The following is a 26577-nucleotide window of genomic DNA, read 5'->3' as shown; positions in this document are numbered from 1 at the left end:
TGCTACGCGCAGCAGAGCTCAGGATCTTGTTAAAGCCGGGCTCAGTCTCACTCTTAAGCCACCCTGCCGCCTCCCCGGACACCCCCGAGGGTCCCAGAATAATTTCAGGCCTCCTCCTCCTCCCCAAGCGATTGCCCCAGGACGCACCGGCTGCAACACTTGCCTTTGCCAGAGGCTTGAGTCAGGCCCTGCGCCCCAGGCCTGCGCCTCCTGCGCCCTGCGTCTACGGGGACTGGAGGCTGCCATCTAGTGGCCGCTGCCCTCATTTTTCTTTTGAGCTTTTAAAAGAAAGGAAAACGAAGTTCCCACATAGACGGCAGGCCTGCATATTTATAGCATCACGCCCTGTAAACAGGAAGCTTCTCAGCCTTAGAGAAGGAGCCCGGCAACATAAACAGCATATTGCCAATGAGCTCCTCCGCCCATCCAACAAACACTTAAATAAATAGATATATAAATATAAATATATAAACACATATGTATATATATATATATTTTTTTTTTCTATATTCTACTGGAATGTAAGGTCTCTGAGACAGGAATTTCTTCTTTCTTTATTTATTTTCTTTCTTTCTCTCTTTCTTTCTCTTTCTTCCTCCTGTCCTTCTTCCTTCCTTCCTTCCTTCCTTTTTCTTTTTCCAACAGGGTCCCACTCTGTCACCCGGGCTGGGGTGCAGTGGCGTGATCATAGCTCAGTGCAGCCTCAAATTCCTGGGCTCAAGCAATCCTCCTGCCTCAGCCTCCCAAGTAGCTGGGACTACAAACACCTACCACCACCACGCCCAGCTAATTTTTTGTAGAGACAGAGTTTCTCTATGTTGCCCAGGCTGGCCTCGAACTCCTGGCCTCAAGTAATCCTTCTGCCTCTGCCTTCCAAAGTGTCGGGATTACACTGTGCCCGGCCCAAGAACTTCTTCTGTCTGTATTGTCTGCGTTGCCTACTAATCAATCTCAAGAACCTAGAACAGCAGCATCTGCATAGCAGACGCGTAACAAGTATTTATCGAATGTCGAATAAATGAATGCTTAATATCTACTGCACCTTTACCCCCCACACTCACATGTCCACTTTCTCATCTAATCCTAGTGATGACTCAAGAGGTAGAGACAGTCGGGATGTCCATTCCTTGGATGTGGAGACTGAGGCATACAGAGAATAGGACATATGTGAGCTTTAAGAAGAACTGGCTTTTTTTTTTTTTTTTTTTGAGACAGAGTCTCCCTTTGATGCCCAGGCTAGAGTGAGTGCCGTCGCATCAGCCTAGCTCACAGCAACCTCAAACTCCTGGGCTCAAGCGATCCTCCTGCCTCAGCCTCCCCAGGTAGCTGGGACTGCAGGCATGCGCCACCATGCCCGGCTAATTTTTTCTATATATATATTAGTTGGCCAATTAATTTCTTTCTATTTTTTTATAGTAGAGACGGGGTCTCGCTCTTGCTCAGGCTGGTTTCGAACTCCTGACCTCGAGCAATCCGCCCGCCTCGGCCTCCCGGAGTGCTGGGATTACGGGCGTGAGCCACCGCGCCCGGCCAAGAACTGGCTTTGGACTCAGGTTTTCTGACTTTGGAGACCCTGTGTCTAACGACTGTGCATAGCGTAGCACCTACTGTGTGCGTCCACCATGTGCCAAGTGTTGTGGGTGGCATTGCTGCCATTTAGACAGGTGGCAGGAGCATCTCCTTTCAAGGGGAACACGGCCCCTCCCTTGTCCCGACTTTCCTGAGTGGGACGCTCCCTTCCTGCAGCGCTGAGCCAGAGGCCATCAGCGGAAGGAATGTCCCTAGCTAGCTCTGTGGCTATGCGACTTGCGGAACCTCGGGCTCCTTGTTGGCTAAAGGCGAAGACCGAGTTAGGACCCCTGCCTTCCCTTCCAGCTCCAACATTCTCCTGTTCCTGCGGCTCCCAGGGAGCCGGATGTGAGTGGAGAAGAGAGGACCACTTGTTACTAGGCAACCAGCACCCACCTCACCCATGTTGCCATGGTGACGGTGAAAGTTGGGCTGATGGGATTACCAGCTCCTGCTAATTGCATGTGAGAGCTCAAGGTCCCTGTCTCTTTCTTGCCTGCTCGCTGGCTCTGACTTTCTCGTTCTTCCAGGAACTGTGGAGAGCTCTCCCCCCTCCTCCACCTGCAGCCTCTGGGAGGCAGCCCTGGTGCAATGGGAGGCCACTGAGCTTGGAGCCTGGCTGTGCCTCCGGGTAGCTGTGTGACCTTGGGCAGGTTACCCAGCTTCTCTGGGCCTCTGTTTTCTCATTTGGAAAATGAAGGTGTTGGAATAGGCGTCCCTGCCTAATGCCCTTCCCGGCTCTCAAACCCTTTGATGCCTAGGGAGCATGTCAGGGGAGCAGACCACACTGTTACTAGGCAACCGGCAGGCACCCTGCCCAAGTTGCCTTGGCGACCGAATGCTGGAGGGGAGGGGAGGAGCTGCTGCAGCTAATTGCTTAATTATTTATGAGTGCCTCAAGTCCTTTTTGTTGTTTTTGTTGCTAGGGGCTGCGGGGTCACCTTCTCGTCCTCTGTCCCTCCACCTCACACCTTCTGCGTTGTGTGTGGCACAGTGGGAGAGCGCGTTGGCCTGGACCTCAAGCTACCCTCGTTCTAGTCCCGCCTCTGTCATTTCCTAGAGCTGTGTGGCCTCGGGTAAGTCACCTCACCTCTCTGGGCCTCAGTTTCCTCATTTGTAAAGTGGCGGGTTTGCTTAGATGCCCTCCAAGTTCCCTTTCCACCTAGAAATTCTTAATTCCTGCTGCCAGATAAGGGGACATTTTCCTAATTTGTTATCTTCTAAGAATGATTGTGAGGCCGGGCGCGGTGGCTCACGCCTGTCATCCCAGCACTCTGGGAGGCCGAGGTGGGCAGATTGCTCGAGGTCAGGAGTTCGAAACCAGCCTGAGCAAGAGCGAGACCCCGTCTCTACTATAAATTAGAAAGAAATTAATTGGCCAACTAATATATATAGAAAAAATTAGCCGGGCATGGTGGCACATGCCTGTAGTCCCAGCTACTGAGGAGGCTGAGGCAGGAGGATCGCTTGAGCCCAGGAGTCTGAGGTTGCTGTGAGCGAGGCTGATGCCACGGCACTCACTCTAGCCTGGGCAACAAAGTGAGACTCTGTCTCAAAAAAAAAAAAAAAAAAAAAAAAAAGAGAATGATTGTGAAGAGCAATAAGAATTGTCTCTTACTCATTTCAAACAGGAAGGGAATGAAAGTTGTTCCCATGGTTCCCTCTCCTTGCCTCTTACCTTAGCCATTTTGCCCGAACTCTTTTATTAATCTTAAGGTCATTTAAATTCTATTTATTCATATACCACCTACCTCCTAAATAGATTTGAGGTGTTCACAGTATATATAAGGTCATTAAAGTAGAAACAGGAATATATATAAAATAATGATGCTTCTTTATTGGCTAACATCGATGTTGTGATTGAGCACCAAATGTAATATTGAGCATCCTGGAAGCCAAAGCAAAGAGAGACAGAGAGAGAGAGAGAGAGAGAGAGAATTGCTATTCCATAAAGAAAAACGGCCAGAATATTCCTAGTTCTAAATTCTGAAAGAAATGTTTCATATGGTACATTCTCTTTTACAGAAATCGCAGATAAAAATTTTAAAATAGCCCTCTCTTGCTGGGAGTATTTTTAAAGGACATAAGGAAGGAGCTAAACTGGATAGTTTGACTCGTTCTAATCATTAGAAAGCAAAACTTCCTCTCCATGAATGCCTTGGAATTTTATACAGATAAATGTCACTTAGTAAATATAAATGTTCAGAATCAACCATTATTTATAAATCAGTTATATATAAATTCATGTAACTGCTTTGCGCAGCAATTTGGCAATATGCATCAGATTTTAAATGCAGCCAACAATTCTTCTCCAAACTTAAGCTTGTGCAGATGAGGAAAGACATAAATATAAAAATGCTTATGGTGGCATTATTTATATAAGAAAATACCTAGAAACCACATAAATATTGAGGGCTAGGGAATTAAATTATAATAACTACTTTATAATGGATTACTTTGCAGCCCACAAGATGAAGTAGATCTATATGTTTTGATATAGAAAAATCTTCAAAGATATAATCTTAAGTGAAATAAGAAGGTGTAGCATTGGCATTCAATGCTTCTATTTCTGTTAAAACATATAGATATACAACTTATAAATGTAGATATATACTTATATGTACACACTTGCATTTTTCTGGAAGGAAACTCTTACCGATGGTTTCCTCTTGGCAGGAAGATTGACAGTGTTGGGATAGAGGGACACCTACTATTCTTGGCTGATTTTTACTATGCAGATCTGTTAGTTTTCCGTTTAGAGAGGCAGTAGAGGTTGACAGTTGAAAACTTAGACTCTGGAGCCTGAATACCTATGTTCAAATCCCAGCTTTACCACTTACTAGCTATGTGATTTGGGGGTCGACTTAGTTTTTCTGTTCCTCATCTGTAAAATGGGTTAATAGCACCTTCCACATTGGCTTGTTGTAAGGGTTAACTGAGTTAATAAGGGTAACATACCCAAAACAGCCTAAAAGGATGCCTAAATTTGGGGAATCAACCATTATTTATAAATCAGTTACATATAAATTCATGTAACTACTTTGCACAGCAATTTGCCAATCTGTATCAGATTTTTTAAATGCAGCCAACAATTCTTCTTCTCCAAACGTAAGCCTGTGCTTAAGTGTTTTCTTGAAAACGTAAAAGGAGAAATTAAGGGGCCAAATAAATGCATCTAGCCAAGGGACTGCCAGTTATCTGAGTGTTGCATGGACTTTATAAAATATGCCATTCCTTCCAGAATCGTATGTTGTACAGAAGTTGTGTTTGAAGCAAGAGATCACAAAGCAGTGGTGTTATTTTCATTGTTGCCATTTTATCTCACCTCGATTGCCTTGTTTTTGTTTGTTTGTTTGCTTGTTTTGAGGCAGAATCTCACTTCTAGCAGCCCAGTGACTGCTCAAGAGCAGAGCATGTGCTAAGCCAGGTAGGAAATCTGTGAAGGGATGGAATTCTGCACATCCCTAGCTGTTAAAGGCCAGAGAGGAACTGTCCAGAAATTCAAGTTTAAGGAGGGTGTCCACCATGCCCATGCGGGTTGTGACTCGTTTGTTCGCATGCCTCATGGCTTTGCTTTTCCTTTGGTAAAAAAAGAGACAGGCTTGGGGAGGGGCTGTGCTAGGGAGCCCTAGGAAGGTCCCTCTTGCTTGAAGCTCAGGAATCTCATGGCCATAGGGACTTCCTGGGTGTTCAGAGGTGCAGGGGGCAGAGGGCTGTGTGTCCAAAACTGCCCTCTTTCCTTCGCCTTCCTCACCCGTGCCCTGGGGCTGGCTTGGGGAACGTTGGCTGACTTTGGGAAGCCTCCTCGGAAGGTGGCCACACTTTGGGCCAGGCTCCCGCCCCTCGCTGTGGGCACAGGTGGTGCAGAGACAGTGACCTGGGGGGTCCGGGCCCTTCACATCAGCTGAGTTGGGGAGCATGCTCTGACCACAGGAGGTGCAGAGCTGAACTGCCTCGACCTCATGCCCCACGTCACCGGTTCCCTGTCCTTCCTTTCCGTCTGGCCTTTGTTTTTGCGCTCTCGGGCATGGGCGGGCGTCTCTGTATCCACTTGGCCACGGGCCCCCTCTCCCTCTATCTGTCGCATCCAACTGCGCTGCCATCTGCCCTTCGTCCCTCCATCTCCTTCCCTCCTCCACCCATCTGCAGCGTCCCCGTCCGTCCTGGGACTCGGGTATGTCTGTCCGTCCCTCCTTCCCGCGCCGCCAGCCTGAGCTCGGTGCGCTGGGCCGTCGTCCCTCCGTCCATCCCTCGCCGGCCTGCGCGGCCGCAGAGCCAGCCCCGGCGCGCCCGTCGGCCCTCCGCACCCCGCGAGCTGCCCGGCGGGACGGCCCCGCGCGGCCTCCCTGTCCCCGGCAGCGGCGGGCGGGGCGGGGCGCGGGCGGGGCGGGGCGGGGCGCGGGGCCGGGGTGACTCAGCCGCCGCTCTCCCCGCGGTCCGCGCGTCCGCCGGCCTGGCAGGCGGGGCGGAGAAGATGGCGCTGCCCCCGGCCGCCGCGCCCCCCGCCCGGGCCCGGGAGCCGCCGGGGCCCCGCGTCGCCGCCGCCGCCGCCGCCGCGCAGCCCCCCGGCCTGCAGCCGCTGCGGGCGCCGCGCCCCGCGCCCGGCGGGGTCCCGCTGCACTCGCCCTGGACCTTCTGGCTCGACAGGTGAGGGGCGCGCGCGGGCGCCGCCGCCCTTTGTCCCCGCCGGGCCGTGCGCCCGCCCGCCGTCGGTGCCGCCCCGCGGGGCGCACGCACGCACCCCCGCACCCCTGCACCCCCGCACCCCCGGGGTCGCAGGCCGGATCCCAAGCCGGGTCGGGGCCGCCTCGCCTCCCGGGCCGGGAGAGGACAGCGCGGCCCCAAAGTTTGGCGACACTCTCCCCCTCCCCCCCACCCCCTGCTCCCTTTGGAGGCGACACCCGCGCCCGCGTCCCCGCCGGGCCCAAGACGGTGGCGAGTCGGGCCCATCGCGTCCCGGCTGCCCAGCGCCCGCTGTCCCGGGCCCCGGGGCGCTCGGGGCGCGACCTCAGCCGTGCGGCGCTCGGGAAAGTGGCCCGTGCCTTGGGAGGGCGCGGTGGCCGCGTTGTGACCGCACCCCACGCCGGCCGCTGCGGCCGGGGACACCTCTGCACGTTCTTCCTCGTCCTCTGCAGGCAGTGCTTGAGCACCTGCGGGGGAGCCACACACCTGCCGTGCACCGGGCATTCGGGCGTGCGCCCCGCTCACCTGGCGGTACAGGGGACGCGGGGACAGCCCAGGTGCCTCTCCTAAGAGAGGCCTGTCCGACCACCGAATCCCAGATTCATGCTTCATGCCCTCCTCCTTCGTCTAGTCTCGCGTCCTGTCACCCCGACACCTTTTCTTTAGGGTCCCTAACGCCACCACCGTCCGTTATATGCGACTTTGGTTCTTTTGGGTCCTTGAATACTTTCAAGCCTCTGTCCAGGCTTCAAAGAGCAGGGACTTTTGTGGTTGCTGTTGACACTTGCTAAATCCTGGTGCCTACAACCGTGCCTGGCGCGTAGCAGGAACACACAGACGTTTTTGAGAAATGAATAGATGGGAGACAGCAAAGCCCCTGCTTCGTGTCCGCCTTAGGCTGGGTGCCCAGTGCTGGTACCCCAGGGTTGTCGCAAGAGCTCTTGCAAATCTTGATGAAACCGGTGCCTCCTGCAGCTAACGGTTAGGAGGAAATGTATGGGAGAAACTGACTTCCTAGGAATTTACTGAGAACTTTACTTAGCAGACACAGATCTGGTTTTACAAGGCCTTCCACGAAAGGCCTGCAAGGTTTTTAAAAAGTGATGTTCATCTTTTTCAGTGAAGACTAACTCATTCCTTTTTTTTTTTTTTTCCTGTTGGAATTAGCACCCGTCTGTGAGAATTGTCACGTGGAGCCATTTTCTTTTCCGGGGACCCAAAGAAGTGGAGGGTGTGTGTGTGTGGGGGGGGAATGGAGAGAGTCTGTTTTTCAAAACATTTTCACTTTCGTTATGAGATGTGAAGAGAGTCTTTTATTGTCATAACAGGAGTGGTTTTGGCAGAGTTTAACGGAATGGAATCATGTGTCTTTGTTTTTCAAAGGTGTGCTGTAATTCTGCCGCTCTTGCCTGCTATCTGTTGCTAGCCCTGGACCTGTAGTCTAAATTGTGGGTACCTTTGACTGGTGGATACAGTATCAAGAGAGTTTCCTTTTAGAAAGGTCAAAAATTAGTCTATACATAGGAACAACACTTTTTAGGAATGGTCTAAGATATCAATACTACAAACAATGCAACCTTTTAGTAAGATTTTGTATCTGTTTAAGATAAGACTATAGTAACTTCAGTGAAGACACAAACCACGTCTTACTATTGATTTGCACATTTTTGTTTTCCGAAAGTCAATAATCGCATGAAATACATTTTTAGCACAGTGTCCAAATCTTTAATAGATATGGCTGTATTAATTTAAAACTTATAATTAGTTCCAACACTGTACATAGGAATTCATTTCGCCTGATCAATCATCTCATAATTTGTATTGAACTTTTGCTCCTTCCCTGGGAATCCGTTACATTTATATAGGCTTCCCCCACCCGCTCCGGGTTATGAACACGTTACGGTCTAGAAGTTCATTTGTAACTTTTTCCTTCAGATTAAGGACTAGAAACTTCTAGAAACTTCTTAGGAGAGCTCTCCAAGGCAACCTTCCTTGCACCATAGCTAATGTCTGCCTCTGATGACGTCAGTTTTGAGTTCCACAGCATCCAAAGGCCTCCTGCTACTCTTTCACGCCTGTGATCCTAGCACTCTGGGAGGCCGAGGCGGGCCGATCACTCAAGGTTGGGAGTTCCAAACCAGCCTGAGCAAGAGTGAGACGCCCGTCTCTACTAAAAAATAGAAAGAAATTAATTGGCCAACTAAAAATATATAGAAAAAATTAGCTGGGCATGGTGGTGGTGCATGCCTGTAGTCCCAGCTACTTGGGAGGCTGAGGCAGGAGGATCGCTTGAGCCCAGGAGTTGGAGGTTGCTGTGAGCGAGGCTGACGCCACTGCACTCACTCTAGCCCGGGCAAGGGAGTGAGACTCTGTCTTTAAAAAAAAGAGAAAAGATTTTACTAAAACTCTCCTTTGGCTCCTATCTCCTGGCATGCCCTTCCTTTCAGCCTACTGAGTGGTGATACGCATGTGACCCGACCCAGCCCCCCCAAGCCTCACTTTCATGGTTTATAAAGTGGGGACAGTCATAGGGTTTATCTTATAGGGCCGTTCTGAGGATTAACTGAGAGCCATGGGTGTACAACACCTAACAGGTGCCTGGTATAAAGTGCTTAATAAGCGTTAATAACTATTAACACCGTTATTAATTACCATGCTCCCAAATTACCATCCCCTCCCCACACCCACCCCTCCCATCTCTGGAGCAGCTTGTCCGAATTCAGCCTTAGGAAGGCAGCAGCCTAAATTCACTCCCTTCGCTGGATGAATTGTAGAATCCCCCTCGGTGGGAGTTATTGCATTTTCATTAGTCAACTCCAGTAAATCTCTATTTGGTTAAAAAAAAAAAAAATGAGACTGGATGGCTAAGAATTTAAGCATTGGAGGGGGCAATTTTAGGTTGGGGGTATAGGACAAAGAATTCTCCTTCCCTTTTGTGGATATATAAAACCCTGTCCTGCCTTGATTCTCGGGGGGCCACTCTTGGTTAGGTGTCTATCACTACTTCATTTTCATCCCTCCATCAACTGCTTGGCCTGCTCTTTCCTGTCCTTCCCGGGCTCACAGGTCACCTTCCCAGTGAGCCCCTCCCTGGCCACGGATACAAAATGGCACAAACATCCCACGACACACGCCCCAGGCCCCTGACCCTGTTTTATTTTCTCCTTAGCGTTCCCACCGTTGGCTCTCACTCGAATGTGAGGTTCCTGCGGGCAGGGTTCCTTCCCCAGTGCTCTGTCCTTAGCCCCTAGACCAGAGCCTGCCACGAGTCAACCTGCACTAAATATTTAGCCTGTTGTTGTATTCTGCTCAGCACTCTACCTTCTGCCGTGCTGGCTCCCATTGCTCTGAGTATTACTTGTTTCCTGATGCTACTTCTATTTGGGATGCCTTTCTTCCTTTTGTCTACCTGGAAAGCCGCCTTGCATCCTCTATGGCCCTATGAGGATGGCAGTTGTCTGTCATTGTCCTTAAACAGCCTGTGCTCCAGGCAGGCTCAAGCCCACTGCCTCTGTGTCCCCCAGTGCTTTCTGCAGGCCAACATTTGTATGGCAGTTAATTGATTCCTCCTCTGTCCCTCCCTCTTGCCTGCGAGCCTCTAACTGCCTCCCATCTGTGATCCAGGGAGGGCTCATGCTAGTGCCTGGCACGTAGTAGGTGCTTAGTGAGTATTTGCAGACTTTTGTTTGGGATCACAAAGAAGAGCCACTGCATGCATCTGTCACCAAGCCCACCTCATTGGGGTTCAGCTCCGCCAAGCCTGTGCTTCTCAACGTGTAGCCCCTCATCCAGCCGCTCAACAGAACCACGTGGCTGTGCTTGCTCAGATACAAGCCCCCGGCCCACCCCCCAGACCTGCTCAATCAGGCCTCTGGGTGCGGAAGACGGATTTGCACCACGTGCCTTAGCTATCCAAACTTGAGAACTCCTGCTCTACTTATTGATCATCATGTTATAATAATTGCACATGCTAGTTACTTGTCACTGTGGTTGGTAGGTTATAAGATTGCAAAGATGTGCTCAGAGCAGGGATGTGTCATCTGCCATATGCTTCAGTGGCCTCGGCAAAGAGTTCAGAGAGCTGTGGCATTCCCTAGGGTCCCGCCTTGCAGAGCGTGATGCTTCCAAACACTTCCCCATGGTTCAGTCCATAATACAAACCTGACACAGGGAAGGGGGCCGGGCGGGGCAAGGGGCATCCCCGGGGAAGAAGACTGTGTGCATGGAAGGGCCAAAGGGGGCAGGGAGAGAGTGGCTGGCAGCTCAGCTGTTCCTGTTTCCCCCACACACTCTTGTCCTTCTGACCCCACGGACTCCAAATGGCCAGGAGTTTGCTTTTTGTAAGGGGCAAAGATGCTCTGGGTAGATCCGGCAGGGCGAGGCCTTGAACTCTCAGCCTTTCCACCTGGGTGTTAGTGGCTACTTCTTCCAGAAAGGTCTGAGGGCCCTCCACACCCTCATTCAGAAAATTTGTTAGTCCTTCCCTGGGGCTGGCTGCTCAAAAAATATTTTTTTTTCTGCTTTCAATATTACAGGTGCTATTTACTCACTTCCAAACCTAAGGCAGCCGGTAAGGCTTTAGCGACCTAAAGAACATGAGGACAGTCCTGTTGTAAACTCTAACACTGTTATACTTCTTGCCCACCCATCATTCTTCATGTACGGAAGGATTAATTCTATATCAAGATGAAGACAGACTCCCTTGCTACTGCCAAGGAGCTGCGTAATAAACTAGGACTGATTGTGGAGGGAGGCAGAGAGAAATCATAATCAAATAAACATGCACAGATAAAACATTTAGATCATGTAGATCTTTTCAGTAGATGCATTATTAACTGTAAATAGTAGGGCTTGGGCCATTTTCATGTGCGACCCTCTCTTTCTCAGACAGGAAGCTGGGTGGCCGCAAGCCACAGATCTATCTAAAAGTGATTAAAATGAAATCATCTTTAATGGAGTAAAGGCCATACGCAGGGCATATACTTAATCACGTCGCCGGCCCTGTGCAGATTTTCCGTGTGACAGCCGAGCCTGATGTTGATGTACATTCAGTAGCAACACTGGCTTTTAGGCGACATATCCCTGCCTTTGAAGTCGCCCTCCTTCCAGGGTTGGTTCTCTCAGCTGAAATGAAGTTAGTTCTCTGTCGCCTAAGGTGGAATATTGTCATCATTCATTCTTTTGCCAAACGTTTATCGTGTGCCTGTGGGCCAGGCATGCGTATCTGGTAATTGGATAGATTGCACTACCTACATAACGTCTTTTTCTACTTTAACCTGCTAATTACGGGCTACAACTTACTGCTTTGTGCCAGGTACCGGACCAAATGCCGCCCATAACCGTCCACGGAGTTCTCACAGTATTGAAGAAGGATGTATCAGCAGCATTTTACAGATGAAAAACTTGAGGCCCCAGAGGAGTGACTGGCTTGAGGTCATAGCAATATATTAACAGAACAGAAGCAGGAAGTGAATTGGGACCGAGTGGCTCCCCGAGCTGGTGTCCCTAACCCGGCTGAACTCTGCTTTCCTACGAACCTGAACAATAGAGGGGACATAAGTCTCTCAAATCTCACATCCTAAAATATGGGAGCTGGACAGGGCATGGGAGGGACTCTGGGCCTACCGCTCAATCTCACAAATAAGGAACAACGGAGGGCCAGTTCGTGGGAGACAATTAATCCAAGAACCCCCTGCTTCAAAGTCTGTAGAGAAAAGAAGAAAGCCCTGCCTGGAAACCCATATTTAAGTCCCTTGACACAGTGATCCTTCGCATTTAATGATAACCCCGTCTTGATCGTGTCTTTGCGTGGTGACAAATGCCTCTATGAGAAGAGTGATGGTTTTGTTTTTTTGGTTTTTTTTTTTTTACATTTTTCTTGTGATACTGCAGTTCACTAGGTTTTACTTTCCACATTGTTAGAGTTTCTTGTGATGACTTGATTTAGACGGTGTAATTCTGCATGCGTCCATCTTAAACTTTAATGTATGTGCAAATCACCTGGGATTTAGCAGGTCTCAGGCGGGGCCTGGAGACTGCGTCTCTAACGAGCTCCCAGGGGATGCTGCCCGTTGGCGGTGGCACTTTGAGTGGCAAAGATGCAGGCAGGGTCTGAGCAAACGATCTCAGTGTCCTTGCTTCATAGAAGCATCTCCAGGTATGCAGGTGGCTGCTAAGCAGCGCTGTGGCCCACTAAGAGATACCCAAGTAATGGTTACGATCATTTCCTTAGGTGGTTACCAGGGCCTCTGTCCCTGTGAACTTTCTTAATGAGCTCAGACTTCAGCAATTGCATCTTTAAAAGTGGGGTTCAATGGGGAAGGCACATTTGGGAAGTCTGAACTGAGGATTGTAAGCTGAAGGACAGTTGGGACCGTGTTTGGTGCAGAGGGCGTTCACGGTGCCAAACTGATTGTCACTCCTGCAGGAAGTGTTCCGTGTAGGCTGGTGACTAAGGGCAAGAAGTCCCAGCTCTGCCACTAACCAACTGTGTCTATTTGGGCAAGTTACCACCCTCAGACTTAGTTGGCCTATCTATTTTTGTTGTTTGTTTTTTTGAAACCCAGTCTTGCTCTGTTCCCCAGGCTAGAGTGCCGTGGCGTCAGCCTAGCTCACAGCAACCTCAAACTCCTGGGCTCAAGCGATCCTCCTGCCTCAGCCTCCAAGGAGCTGGGGCTACAGGTGCTCGAGACCACTGCCACCTTATTTTTTGTTTCCATTTTTAGTTGTCTGGCTAATTTTTTCTATTTTTAGTACAGACAGGGTCTCGCTCTTGCTCAGGCTGATCTGGAACTCCTGACCTCAAGAGATCCTCCCGTTTCGGCCTTCTAGAGTGCTAGGATTATAGGCATGAGCCACCGAGCCTGGCTTAGTTTGCCTATCTTTAAAGTGGGGTTGTAAGTTTTGTTTACCGCGGGGTGTTTTAATGAGAATGAAACGAGTTCGTGTATGCATGGATAACATGATATGCATTCTTTTCAGTTATTGGGGCTCAGTCTTTCTTGAATAAGAAAGAATGAAATGCTTTCAAGCATGTTAGACTTAAATTAAGCTGAAAGAGTTTTATCTTGTGGAGCTTCTCAGCAACCTACTTTAATGAGTAGATAACCGTGATTTGTAAATAACATATTAAGTTTTTGCATGTAAATAGTGCTTATGTGCCTGGCAACCATTTAAGTAGAACAGTTGGTCCAACCTTATCGAATTTCCTGCCTTCTCCTAACTCTCCACATGGAAGGGAATTCTCACCAGTTTTACCTAGAGAATCTTGAGATTCATTTCCTGTTATTCCAATATTACGTCGGAGACACAAAGGAGTAATAATATTAAGACTGAAGTTGGGAGTTTGGGTCTCAAGTGACATAAACAGCTGTCCTGACATCTTTGCGCTCGGCTCGTCATCTACTTGGCAGACTTCATGGGGTCACTTTCCACTTCTGCCTTAACCGCGACAGTTTCTGAATTAGCCAAATTCAAGTGTAAACAGCCTTCCCCGTAGCTGTGAAGAGCCCTGGGAGCCTGGGGCCTAATGGGCTTTCTTTTCTGAAGGCGGATATAGGAGGTTCTCAGCTATGCCTTCGACTCACTCTCTTACTGTCTCATCCACGGATCAGGAAATGGGCTTGGTGTCTCTTCGTTCTGACGGCTTTCTCATCTGTGTCCTGCCCTTCAGTCCATCTCAGTGATGTCAATGAACTTAGCAGTGATTGCTTCTTAGATGCACTCTGTAAATGCTTTGTGTAGCATCAGCTCACATGGTCCAAGTAGCAAAGCCATGGAATAGAGCTGGTGTTTCCAGAGAGGGAGGTGAGGGTCAGAAAGGGTCAGGCCTGTCACACAGCTGGCAGGTGGCAGAGCTGGGACTTGAACTAATAAGATCCACCCGTCCCAAAGACCATCCTCCTGATCCCTTGATTTCCTGCCTTCCGACCACTGCCCATCTGTGACCTTTGTCTGGTGTATTATCTTTCTGCCATGTCCACCCCCCATAAACAATGATCTGCAGATGTGCTCTACCCGAACTGTGTTATTTATATCACACTTGGGGACGTTTTTATTGCCACAGGTTCTAGTGGAATCCAGCCTTCTCCTGGGCGTCTGCTTTTGCCCCCTGCCAACGGCACGGCAGGTGCATTGGGGTGGAGGAAGGGATGACAGGCAGGAGCAGTGGGTGGGCCCAAGGAGGGAGTAGATAATCTGAGAGCGGGAGAGAGAGGGGTTTGCCATTTGACGTGCTGTGTGTGACCACCCACGCCGACAGTGGCTGTTCAGTTTTTACTGGGAGGCAACCTAGTTGCCTTAAGGGGTAGGCCATGGGCATCAGAGCCGGACAGACCAGCGGGAGAACACAGATCTGCTGCTTAGAAACATGTTTGCTGAGCCTCAGTTTCCCGATCTGTAAAGTGGGGATCATGATACCAACATAGTAAGGATTAGATGGAACGTGTGTACGCAGAACCCTTTCATGTAATAATACGCAGTAAAAGAAGGCCATCGTTTCATCAACATATTAAATAGAGGGAGAACTCCGGGTGGAGCAATTAAAATTCTTTATCCTGATCTATCCAGGGGACATTTATTGTTCCATTGCTGTGTTCTCGCCTCTAGCTGTCTGCTCTGGGAGGGTGGCATAGAATTCAGAGAATGTGAAAACAGGCCCTATTTTCCCAGGCTCTGTGATTTCCCACAGCTCCGGCTGTATCTTAAGAAGGGCCATCGTCAGCATGTGCATTTCCCTCTCTTAGCTTTCTTTCCCACCTCTTCCCTTCCAGGGAAGTTAAAAAGGATCTGACTGTTGTTTCTTTGCCTTTGGGACCTAGGAGATTCAGGGAATAGAGGTGTTGGTTCTAGAAGTCACAAACTCCAAGGGGCTTTGTCTAGAATGATCACTGCCGCCCCCCCAGCAGCCAGAAGAGCTGGGCGACAAAGCCTTGTTGACTGACTAAGTTTAAGATGATCTGAGACTGTTTGCTGCACGTTTACAACGGGGTGTCTTAGCCTTGCTGTGGTTGCCATTTGGGGCTAGGCCAGTCGTCTGCTCTGGGGGCTGCCCTGTGCATTGCCGGATGTTCAGCAGCACCCTGGGCTTCTACCCACGAGATGACAACCAGAAAGTGTCTTCAGATGTTGCCACATGTCCTCTGACCCGAGATGAGCAGCCCTGGTCCACAGCGAGAGCATTTTTGATTAGGGTTCTGGTGGGAGGTTAAGGTTTGTAACATGAATGCAATAAAATGTGATAAAAATGTTTCTTTCACTGCCGTCCATTGCAAACATTGGCCTTGAGGTTGCGACAGTGTGGATCAGAGTGACAGGAAAGAGAGGTCTGGCTTCCGGCTGCCAAGGCTGCAGCCTTGCCATGAGCAGATTGCTCTGCTGCTTCATAAAACAGTGACAGTAGATGGCACAGCTCCTGGTTCCACTTTGAATGAGCAAGCCCAGGACACACTGACCTGTTTCCAGATCTTTTAAAGATCTTGGCTCGTTTTGCCCTTTTAAAATTGGTTCTGTGGCTATAGCCCAAGCTTATTAATGAAAGAAGTCTGAGAGTCAGTCATGATGCTGAGGCGTGTTAGTGTTTTCCAGGGACAGTCAGAATCAGACTGGGCACACAGAAGAACGCCATGCCATGCCTTCTGCTGGCTGACCAAGCCAACCGTGCACTCCCATCAGTAGTTCTCACGTCATCATTTTGTTATTATCGTGAAGCCCGGGTCATTCATACAACAGGCAGAGATTCAGAAGCTGAATTTCCATGCAACTTGGACATGCTTCCTTTCAAACCCCAACACGTCAATATCATCAAGCGTTCATCTGTCAAGAGAGAGCTGTCATTGAGTGTGATCTTGTTGGTTTTGGGGAGAACCTTCCTAACCCTGCACCATTGTGAACACTAATTTAATGTTGTTTCCTCTAAGAAAAGTATACTTGTATTAAAGACAGGATTCAGCAAATCCGGTGGCTTTGATGAGAACACACCAAGAGTCAACTGCAAAACTCCATTATAAAAAGTGTGAGTGTGGCTTGAACGGGCAGCTCAGCAGTGAAGGTTGAAGAGGAGCAGGAAATGGCAGACAGGACACCTGTATTCCAACCACATTTCTGTGGCTTTTGGCAAGTTGCCAAACCTCCGTACACCCCGTTCAGTGCTGCAGTGAGGTAGAATGCCCAGCACATCAGCAAGAATTCAGCAAATACATATTGGCTATTGACACGTTTGTCTTCCACTAATAAGCAGTGCCTAGTTGCTTTTTTCTAGAGTCCTTTTGGGGGCTGTGGAAACTCAATTTCTTAAAAAAAAAGAAAAAAACTTGGATAGCGAGAGACCCTAAATGACTTTGTATAATTATCTCCTCCACTGGAATACAAGTAAGAGACCAGACTAGAAAGGCAGGCATTGAAAAAGACAATATAAATCAAATCTTCATCAGTGATTTTTTTTTTCTAGGTTAAATGGTCTTACGTTGTCTTTGCTTAAATCTATGTAATGCTGTCTATATGAGATGAACCTTCAAATTATACTCATTCTAAACCATCCTAAATTGAAGTGTATTAGTAAAAAAAAAATGTTTCTGAAATAAATTTTGACAATAAATAAATTTTTGAAATAAATTTTGCAAAAATATTTCGAAATTTTCAAAAATTTTGAAAAAATTTTGAAATAGTTTTTAAAATGAAAAAATGAAAAATACATTTCCATATATACTCTTCTGTGTGCTTTGGGGCATTCAGGAATATATTTTCTGGGCATATCTGGTGGAGCAGTAAGTTTTCAAAGGAAGGAAAGTCAGTATTGGGGAAAAAAAATGCCAGTAGATTTTAATATAAAAGTGATACAATTTTCCTTGTTAATAGTCTATTCAGAAAAAAATTGAGGTTTTAAAATTTTTTATCCCGCCGGGCGCGGTGGCTCACACCTGTAATCCTAGCACTCTGGGAGGCCGAGGCGGGCGGATTGCTCAAGGTCAGGAGTTCAAAACCAGCCCTCGCAAGAGCGAGACCCCGTCTCTACCATAAAAATAGAAAGAAATTAATTGGCCAACTAATATATATATAAAAAATCAGCCGGGCATGGTGGCGCATGCCTGTAGTCCCAGCTACTTGGGAGGCTGAGGCAGGAGGATCGCTTGAGCCCAGGAGTTGGAGGTTGCTGTGAGCTAGGCTGACGCCCCGGCACTCACTCTAGCCTAGGCAAGAAAGCGAGACTGTCTCAAAAAAAAAAAATTTTTATCCCTAATTTTTTTATAAATTAAGCTGCAAAAGGCATAGGAAACCTGCATAAAATAGCAAATTAATATTTATCCACGTTGATCATTTAGTAAGCACGGTCCTGGCAGTCCATACAGACCAAAGCATTTCATCAGGGGCCAGGCATGAACTGTCACTAACAAGTTATTGGCTGAGTACTTCTCCCTCCACCAACACCTTTCATCGTAGTTATTTTAGGCTCCAAGCCTGGCAACAAAGCACAGTCATGATGGTTATTGTGGATTTGCTTTTTCTTGAGACAGGGTCTCCCTCTGTTGCCTGTTGGCCAGAGTGCAACCTCAAACTCCTGGGCTTCAGTGTGGATTTGCTTTTGTTAAAACCACGTCGCCATCGGATTCATTTTGCTGGACAAAATAGAGTTGGGAACTCCGTGCTTTAGGGTAGATTTCTTTATGAGACTTCACTTGCCAGTGGGGATCCCTCGTTTGTTCCCAAACGAGCCTATCATTGTGCTTCCTTCCTGACCTTCTGATAAGGGAACTCTATTCAGCAATGCATTTTTGATATTTAGGCTCCATACCTAGGGAGCCTTTGCGGGTTCATAGTTCATGAGCCTGCTGTGCTTGCCCTCAGCAGGCGTGGGTCTTTACCATCCCCTCTGCCCCTGAGCTAAGAGGAATTTTGTGCACATCTCTAGTGTGTGGTGGTCTAACACCTGCCCAGAAACTGCAACATGGCGAGGGTCCCTGGGGGACAGTCGCTTTTATAGGCTCTAGGTCCTAGTGGGTCAGTTGCAATGGGTACTCTCTCTTCTCAGCAAGCCTCTTACTTCTCACTAACAACCATAAGTGGAGCTCTTGAGCATTCTTTGTATGGTGAAATATCTTTGGAGATGGGCCTTCGCTCTGTTGCTCAGGTTGGTCTTAACCTCTTGGGCTCAAGCAGTCCTCCTGCCCCGGACTCCTGAGTAGCTGGACATGTAGGCGTGTGCCACCACACTGGGCTGAAATATCATCTTAGGCTTGCTATAACTGGACCTCAACATTCTTGAGCACAAACTGCTAATTCATGCTAGGGAGAAAGAAAAGGAGATAGGCATTAAGAGTTTTAGTTCCAAAGGTCTGATGAGACCTTGTCATTCATTTTAACCCCAGTGCTTGGTAAAGCCAGTTAAATTGCATTTCTGGTGACTAAACCTGTAGTATGTTGCCATCTAGTGGAACATATAGCAAACTAAACATGAATGCATTGCAACCGTGAAGTTCAGCAGAGCTGATTAAATCAGAACTTTAGAAAATAACAAAGGACTTTTCAAAGGCGAGGGTTTTGGAAACACGTGCAAATTCAGAGGACATCAAAAGTGACTTTTAGTAATGTTTTCTTAAAGCAGGCAATGGTCACTTTGTTTCTGAAGAGTACCTCTTTACCAGAAGGGCACTAACACGTTTTCAAACATAGCCCCAGGTCAGGACGCTGCACCTTCATTGCCGTCTGTACAATAGGCAGTTATCTGAAATCCTAGACAAAATGCTTGGTTATTACTAGGTTATTTGGGTATTTTTAAAAATACGATTATAAAGTTTCTAGTACCCTTTTTTACATACTTTAACTTTTTTTTTTTAATTACATTTCCACAGAATAAATATGCTGATTTATTTTAGGGGAAGCAAACACATGACTTCATAAAGTGGGAATTTCGCATTTTAAATTCGAACTAGCATCCCAGAAATTGGCAGTTCTCAGCTTTGAGACCTGATTATTATTTTTTTTTTTTTATTAAGCTCAGTAGAATTATATTACGGACTATTTAGCGAACACTGACTGCTCGTTTGGTTTGTGTCTTTGTTCTTTCGCTTCTGTTTGCTTAGGTCCCTGCCTGGTGCCACCGCAGCTCAGTGCGCGTCAAATCTGAAGAAGATCTACACGGTGCAGACAGTGCAGGTGAGCTCAAGGAAGGGGAGAACCGGGTTAACATGGTATTTAATGTATGTTGGACACTTAAACATCCAACTGGAAAATGGCCACCGTGCTGGTGGCCCCTGCCCAGGGTCCTGCTCGGGAGTCAGCTCCCCTGGTGCATTTTGGTGCTGCCACCCTTGACCAAGTCCAGCCCCAGATGCCAGCCATGCACACGCTCGGGTGGCCTGCTCTTGTCTTGGCAACCTGCTAAAACTCAGTCGGCTGCTCAGACCTCGCATAGACCTGCACGAGGAGCAGACTGCTAAGAGTGAAGATTTTCAAGACATGTTTCCGTGTCCCTGTCCAAACTGCAGCCCTGCCGTTCCCCTCTCTGTGCCTCTGTTCTCATCTGTGACACGCAGTGACACACAGTGACACTGCCCTGTAGTTATTAATGAGGGTTTAGAGGTCACCCAGGGAGAGAAAGATAGCGTTGAGCATGAAAGAGGAGGGTCTCACCTGGGTTTCCTACTCCATCTTCCAATTCCATCCTCCAAACCAGGCGTATACCAACCCCTTTCGTTTCTGTAAAATTGGTGCAATGATGGCACCTACCAGCGTGGGGTACTATGAGGATTGAATAAGATAATGCTTATTCCTTGCTTAGTAGAACACCTAATAAATACAGCAGGTTCTCAACAAATGTCAGTTCTTAGTTCTGTTCGTTCTTTCTCTGTCCAGCTCTGAGGGTGAATATGCAAAAGAAAAAACTGATGGATTTGCTTGATCGTGTTTCTATTTTCTTCCAAAGCAAAATCTATCAAGTTTCTCCCTTCTTCTAGTTGAATACACTGGTACAGTTAGGACAAGGCTTTTAAGGCTACTTCAGGGTTACATTGACCATACATTTTCTAGAAGGGACAGCTTTTAAATAGTTTTCCTGTTGTATGCCCCTAAATCTCTTAACTTCTTAGAAATTCCAATAGACTGGCACCTAGGTTGTCTCTCACAAGCAGAAGTAGCACAGAGATCCATGTTTTCAAACCCTGCTCCCAGGATCTGGTTCAAAAAGAAAAAAAACTGGCATTCATACTTACACAATCCCAGGAATCTGACGGTGAGGCACAGCTTGTGGCCACAGAGGGACACAGCACTGCCCACGGGCCATTGCGATCTAGTTGGGAAAATAACCTAAGCCCGTGGGAAGCAGGCAACAGCGTCCCTGCTGGCAATCATTCAGTGCCAAGCCCAGGCAGCGCCGAGAGACAGCCGTGGGCCACCGTCCAGAGAAGTAACTAACTGCTCTCAGAGTCTGGGAGTCCCCTTCCTTCTTCCCTCCTGCGAGTCCGTGGACTTTTGTTGCCTCTTCCCAGCGGCCGTCTCAGAAATCCCCAGAGCACTTGGTTGGAAGGTCTGTTCTCATGGCATGGCTTTTAGGTCCTCTCTAGACTTCTTCTAGTCCCCTGTGACATGGGGTCACGGGAGCGTGGGGTCCAGGGCACACGTTGGTGAAGCCAGATGGAGGGGCTGGCATGGCTTTCCCGAGCCCACGCAGCCACGCTGAGCGTTTGGTTGGGCCTTCAGATGCAGCAGCTTGTGGGGGTCTTCAGGCGTCCGTTGAAAGCCCCCCGGCCAGGCACACGCTGGGAAATACTTTCTGGAAAACCATGCTTCCTGCCTGTAGGTGGGTGCTGTTTGCCTCTGACTGGCATCTCGGCGCCCTGAGTCCAAATGCAATGAATAGAAATCAACTATTTTTATGACAAGAAAAAAAATGAATAGAGTAAAAAAAAAAAAAAATCAAACAGTTAAAAAAAAAATCCTATACTTTAGTGGAATATAATTTTTTTTTTAATTTCGGCATATTATGGGGTTACAGATTTTAAGGTTTCAATAAATGCCCATTTCCCCCCCTCCCCCCACAAGTCTGAGTCTCCAGCATGACCATCCCCCTGGAATATGATTTATATACCAAAAAAATGCAGATTTATTTTTTTCAGCATTTTTTTTTTCTTTTGAGACACAGTCTCACTCTGTTGCTCAGGCTGGAGTGCCGTGGTGTCAGCCTAGCTCACAGCAACCTCAAACTCCTGGGCTCAAGCGATCCTCCTGCCTCAGCCTCCCGAGTAGCTGGGACTACAGGCATGTGCCACCATGCCTGGCTAATTTTTTCTTTTTTCTATTTTTTTTTTTTTTTTTTTTTGAGACAGAGTCTCACTTTGTTGCCCAGGCTAGAGTGAGTGCCGTGGCGTCAGCCTAGCTCACAGCAACCTGCAACTCCTGGCCTCAAGCGATCCTCCTGCCTCAGCCTCCCAAGTAGCTGGGACTACAGGCATGCACCACTGTGCCCAGCTAATGTTTTCCATATATTTTTAGTTGTTCAGCTCATGTCTTTCTATTTTTAGTAGAGACAGGGTCTCGCTCTTGCTCAAGCCGGTCTCCAACTCCTGAGCTCAAACGATCCTCCCACCTCAGCCTCCCAGAGTGCCAGGATTACAGGCGTGAGCCATCGCGCCCGGCCATAAAATGCAGATTTCTTAAGCATAAACTTTGACTAAGGTATACACACACATAACCATCAGTCAGATCATGATAAAAAAAAAAAAAAAAAACACTTTCTCTCATACCAGAAGTTTCTTCATGCCCCTTCCAGACAACCTCACCCCAGCCCCCGGAGCCACCACTGTTCTGATTTCTGTCACCATATGTGTGTGTCCACTATTGAACTTTGTATTCATGGAGTCACACAACACTGCACTCCTGTCGAGTCTAGTCTCTTTCACTCAGTAAATTGAAGGATTGAATGAATAAATGAGAAATGAATAAACGAATCACTTTCCTGGGTCACAGTAGACTGCTTACGTAAGGATTCGTTAAGCCAGAGACTACATGTTCTCAGTGGGGGCAAAAAGTGATTTTTGGGGGGCAGTCAGTGAATACACCTTACCGTTTTTATGTACAAAGCACAGACTGAACACACAGCCCAATAAACAGATACACAGTCTCTCTGTGGTATTAAATCGTCATCATGGGTGATTAGGAAAAGTGCTTTTTCAGGGTGGGGTGGGGGGAGAGTGAATGAAAGAGGTTGAGAAGCACTGCTCTGAGTGGTCAGGAAGTTCCTCTCTCTGATGTCCCTGTTCCCCTCGGTTCCCCATCTACAAAACTGAGGTTCCAATAGCACCTGCTCCCTAAGGTTGGGTGAGGGTTAAACAAGATTGTGCATGGTTCTTAGTAGTGCCGGGTACTTACTAAGCCCTCAGATGTTGCCAGCTTATACTAAAGTGTTACTGGATTCCATCCCTCAGCTCCATTACTTGACTGGCTAAGGTCACGCTGCCTGGGTTTGTATTGTCTGGCCCTTACTAGCTCAGACAAACCACTCAACCTCTCTGTGTCTCAGGTTACTCATTTATAAAATGAGAATGATCGTGGTGGTGGCTTTATCGTGCCGTTCTGGGACTGAAATGGTTCAGTGGAGTAAAACACACATAGTGAGTACCCAATGATAAGGGTAGCTGGTCTGCCAGCCTTTGCCTCCTTCTATTGGGCCATCTTTTTATAATTTCTTTTGTCATATTTTATATCAGAACACTGGATACCTCTAGATGATTTATTCGTTTCTAGATTATTTTTATTATATTATATAAATATATAATATATTATATTAATATATATATATATATGTAATATATTATATTATTATTATTTCTAGATTGTTTCTAGATTATTTATTTCAAACAGTCATACCCTGGCTCACACCACCGCTGATACCTCTGCTTATGAAAACATATTTACTTACCAATGCCTTTTGGGTCCTCGGCCCGTGAGTGTCCTTAGTATTTAAGAACTAGCTGGGGCGCTGACTTCAAAGTCATTTGAGGCCATGCTTGTGTCTCACTGTCTCTTTCTTCTGTGACTGTAGGTTGATTCTTTCTCACTGTCAGCACTCAAAACACTGCCTCCCTAATCACGTATGTGCTCTTGCTCCATATGTGTTTGGATGAAAAGAATTATGTGTTATTAATGACTACCTTACCTAAAGACATAGCGTGTATTTTTATACCCCGAGGCCCGTTTTGGTTATTCCCATTTAACAGGTAGGGAGACTGAGGCTGGGAGGTAAGTGGCCCAAACAGCCAATCATGCCATGTCCCTGGGACTGGAACTTCCTCCACTTGTAGTTCAGTGCTCTTTCTGTCACCCCCAGCTGAGCAGTGGAGGAGGCACAGCCTCCAAGGGACCCAGTGACCTCTGCCCAGGACACTGTCATCACGGCCAACAATAATTCTCTCTGCCTGGAATTAAATTTCTCTCCCACTTTCCTGCCTTTTGTGGAAAATTCCATTTTTCGTGTAGGGTTGCTTTCCAGATGCTTATTGCTTCCTTTTACTCTTTCATGAACGTGTTCAGATTTTCCTCATTTCTCTTGTGTTTTTGCACCCTCACTGGCTGCAGCACAGAACAGAACACGGCTTTCGAACAAGCCCCATCTTACCTGCTGGAGAACGAAGAGCTACCCGCCAGATGTGATTTGCAAGGCAGGGCTGCCTTGTCCCCAGTTTCTTTCAGCCTTACCAGACTAAAAATTGCACCCCTAAAAACTCATTCCTGTACAGAACTCTCCCCCCCCAAACCTCAGTAATTTGATTTATCACCTTTGAGATGTTCCCACACTTGTCCAGCTGTGTTCTACCCGGTATTTCCCATCAACTGACTTTTTGCTTAAATTTACGGAAAACAGAAACTTCATATTTCTTCTATAAATGGAAATTCAGCATCATTTCCCATAAACAGAAGGTCTTCATAAACGATATATATAATCGATTAGAGCTAAGAGAATGTTCTTCCCGCATGTGCCAAAGTCATTTATGTACTGTCACTGCCATCAGGACTTCATCCCTTACCAGGTCAAGTCACCTGACTGTGGAGTTGGTGGCCCTTATGGGTCATTAAGTTAGGGCCACAGATTGCTTTCCAAACCCTTGGGAAAAGAGGGCTGTTCTTTCAGAAGGAGAAGTTTTATAGGTCAGTATTGATAAAGCAGGCTGATGGAAAGATTAATCCCACGTACTTGCTACTCTGGCTGAAGCCAGGTCTGCTTCATAGCTCTGTCTAGCACTGATTCAATACCAAGTACAACAGGGTTCTTTTTTTTTTTTTCAGCATATTATGGGGGTACAGATTTTAAGGTTTCAATAAATGCCCTTTCCCCCCCTCCCCCCACAAGTCTGAGTCTCCAGCATGACCATCCCCCAGATGGTGCACATCTCACTCATTATGTATGTCTATACCCGCCCCCTCCCCCTCCCACCTGCCCAATACCCTATTACTGCAGTACCTATGTGACCACTTAGGTGCTGCTCAGTTAATACCAATTTGCTGGTAAGTACATGTGGTGCTTGTTTTTCCATTCTTGGGAAACTTCACTTAATAGTATGGGTTCCAGCTCTAACCAGGAAAATATAAGATGTTCTATGTCACCGTTGTTTCTTAGAGCTGAATAGTACTCCATGGTATACATATACCACATTTTATTAATCCATTCTTGGATTGATGGACACTTGGGCTGTTTCCACAGCCTTGTGATTATGAATTGTGCTGCTATAAACATTCGAGTGCAGGTGTCTTTTTTGTAGAGTGTCATTGGATCTTTTGGGTAGATGCCCAGCAATGGGATTGCTGGATCAAATGGTAGATTCACTTGTATCGCTTTAAGGTATCTCCATATTGCTTTCCACAGAGGTTGAACTAGTTTGCAGTCCCACCAGCAGTGTAGGAGTGTTCCTCTCTCTCCGCATCCACGCCAGCATTTATTGTTCGGAGACTTTTTGATAAAGGCCATTCTCACTGGGGTTAAGTGATATCTCATTGTGGTTTTGATTTGCATTTCCCGGATGATTAGAGATGTTGAGCATTTTTTCATATGTTTGTTGGCCATTCTTCTGTCTTCTTTAGAAAAGTTTCTGTTCAAGTCATTTGTCCACTTTTTAATAGGTACAACAGGATTCTTTAGCCATCATTTAATTTATTCATTATATGTATAATGGCATCTGTAGTCACAACACAGCTATGCAGAACCACAACTGGAGTCTAGTTGCTTGGGGGCCTCCATGTTTGCTCATGGCAGTGGAGGTCCTTGTGTGTGTGTGTGTTGATTGGGGTGAGCGGGGTGAGGTTTAATCTTATCGATTAAAACATGGTCTCTTCCAGTAGTTCAAGGATCTCTTGGGGAAAATGCCCTCTTCCCCTTCCGTGCACGGACTGGCCTTTGCAAAAAGACACCTGATCCCATCCGATCTTCGGGCTGTGCCCACCGTCGGTGGCCCTGCCATAACCTCATGTCATAAGACCCCTACCGTGTACACGCGCATCATCCGGACCCGGGTTTTACTGTCCACAGGCTTTCTAGCAATTTCGTGCTCCAAGTTGTGGCTTCGGAAATGTTGGCTGCCTTCCCCACATCCCACAAGAACAAGGGGAGCTTTGTAAGGCTGTGACCGGCCTGTCCAGCAAGAACCACCCCTCCCAGCCCCCCAGCTGTCCTCAGACCAGGCTGTGTGCTGCTCGGCACCGCAGAGGTGAAGGTCTTCCATAGGATTCTTGCAGCCCACGGGCGGTATAGGGGAAGCAGGCGCTGCGCTAGGTGTCGCGGAGCTTCTGCAGGGCTCTCTCCCATCCTCTCCAGGTTTGAACCCGACTCCCTCTCCTCTCCTCTCCTCTCCTCTCCTCTCCTCTCCTCTCCTCTCCTCTCCTCTCCTCTCCTCTCCTCTCCTCTCCTCTCCTCTCCTCTCCTCTCCTCTCCTCTCCCCTCCCCCCTCTCCTCTCCTCTCCTGTCCCCTCCCCCCCTCTCCTCCCCTCTCCTCTCCTCTCCTCTCCTCTCCTCCCCTCCCCCCCTCCCCTCCCCTCCCCTCCTCCCCTCCCCTCCTCCCCTCCTCCCCTCCTCCCCTCCCCTCCCCTCCCCTCCTCTTCTCTCCTCTCCAAGCTTTTAACTTCCCACCTCAGAGTCTGCATTATAGTAACTGACATCATATGTGGTGGGAAGTGGCCCTCACTTCCTAACAAGCATCTCGTCTACTTTAGGATCAGAACTCCAAACTTTAGCTCTTTCTTTGAGTCAAGCCCTTTTGGAATTCAAAGCAAAGCCCATTTCTCTCCCAAGCAGTGCCCGGCTCTCGTAAATCAGAAGCACTTTGCTTTCAGCCTTTGTGTCTACTG

General features: G+C 47.8%; 1 protein-coding gene across 1 annotated transcript in view; it reads left to right on the top strand.

Annotated features, from left to right (window-relative positions):
* Positions 1-6043: 6043 nt before the first annotated feature.
* EIF4E3 (eukaryotic translation initiation factor 4E family member 3) overlaps positions 6044-26577 on the top strand; it is a 46956-nt gene continuing 26422 nt past the window's right edge. The window contains exons 1-2 of the mRNA XM_075998546.1: positions 6044-6216; positions 19329-19401. Coding sequence (XP_075854661.1) covers positions 6044-6216; positions 19329-19401 — 246 coding nt within the window. The remainder of the gene's footprint in view (positions 6217-19328; positions 19402-26577) is intronic.

Source organism: Microcebus murinus, chromosome 28, assembly GCF_040939455.1.
Source record: "Microcebus murinus isolate Inina chromosome 28, M.murinus_Inina_mat1.0, whole genome shotgun sequence".
Taxonomy (NCBI): domain Eukaryota; kingdom Metazoa; phylum Chordata; class Mammalia; order Primates; family Cheirogaleidae; genus Microcebus; species Microcebus murinus.
Note: the sequence above shows the minus strand (reverse complement) of the source record. Positions and strands in the feature narration are given on the sequence as shown.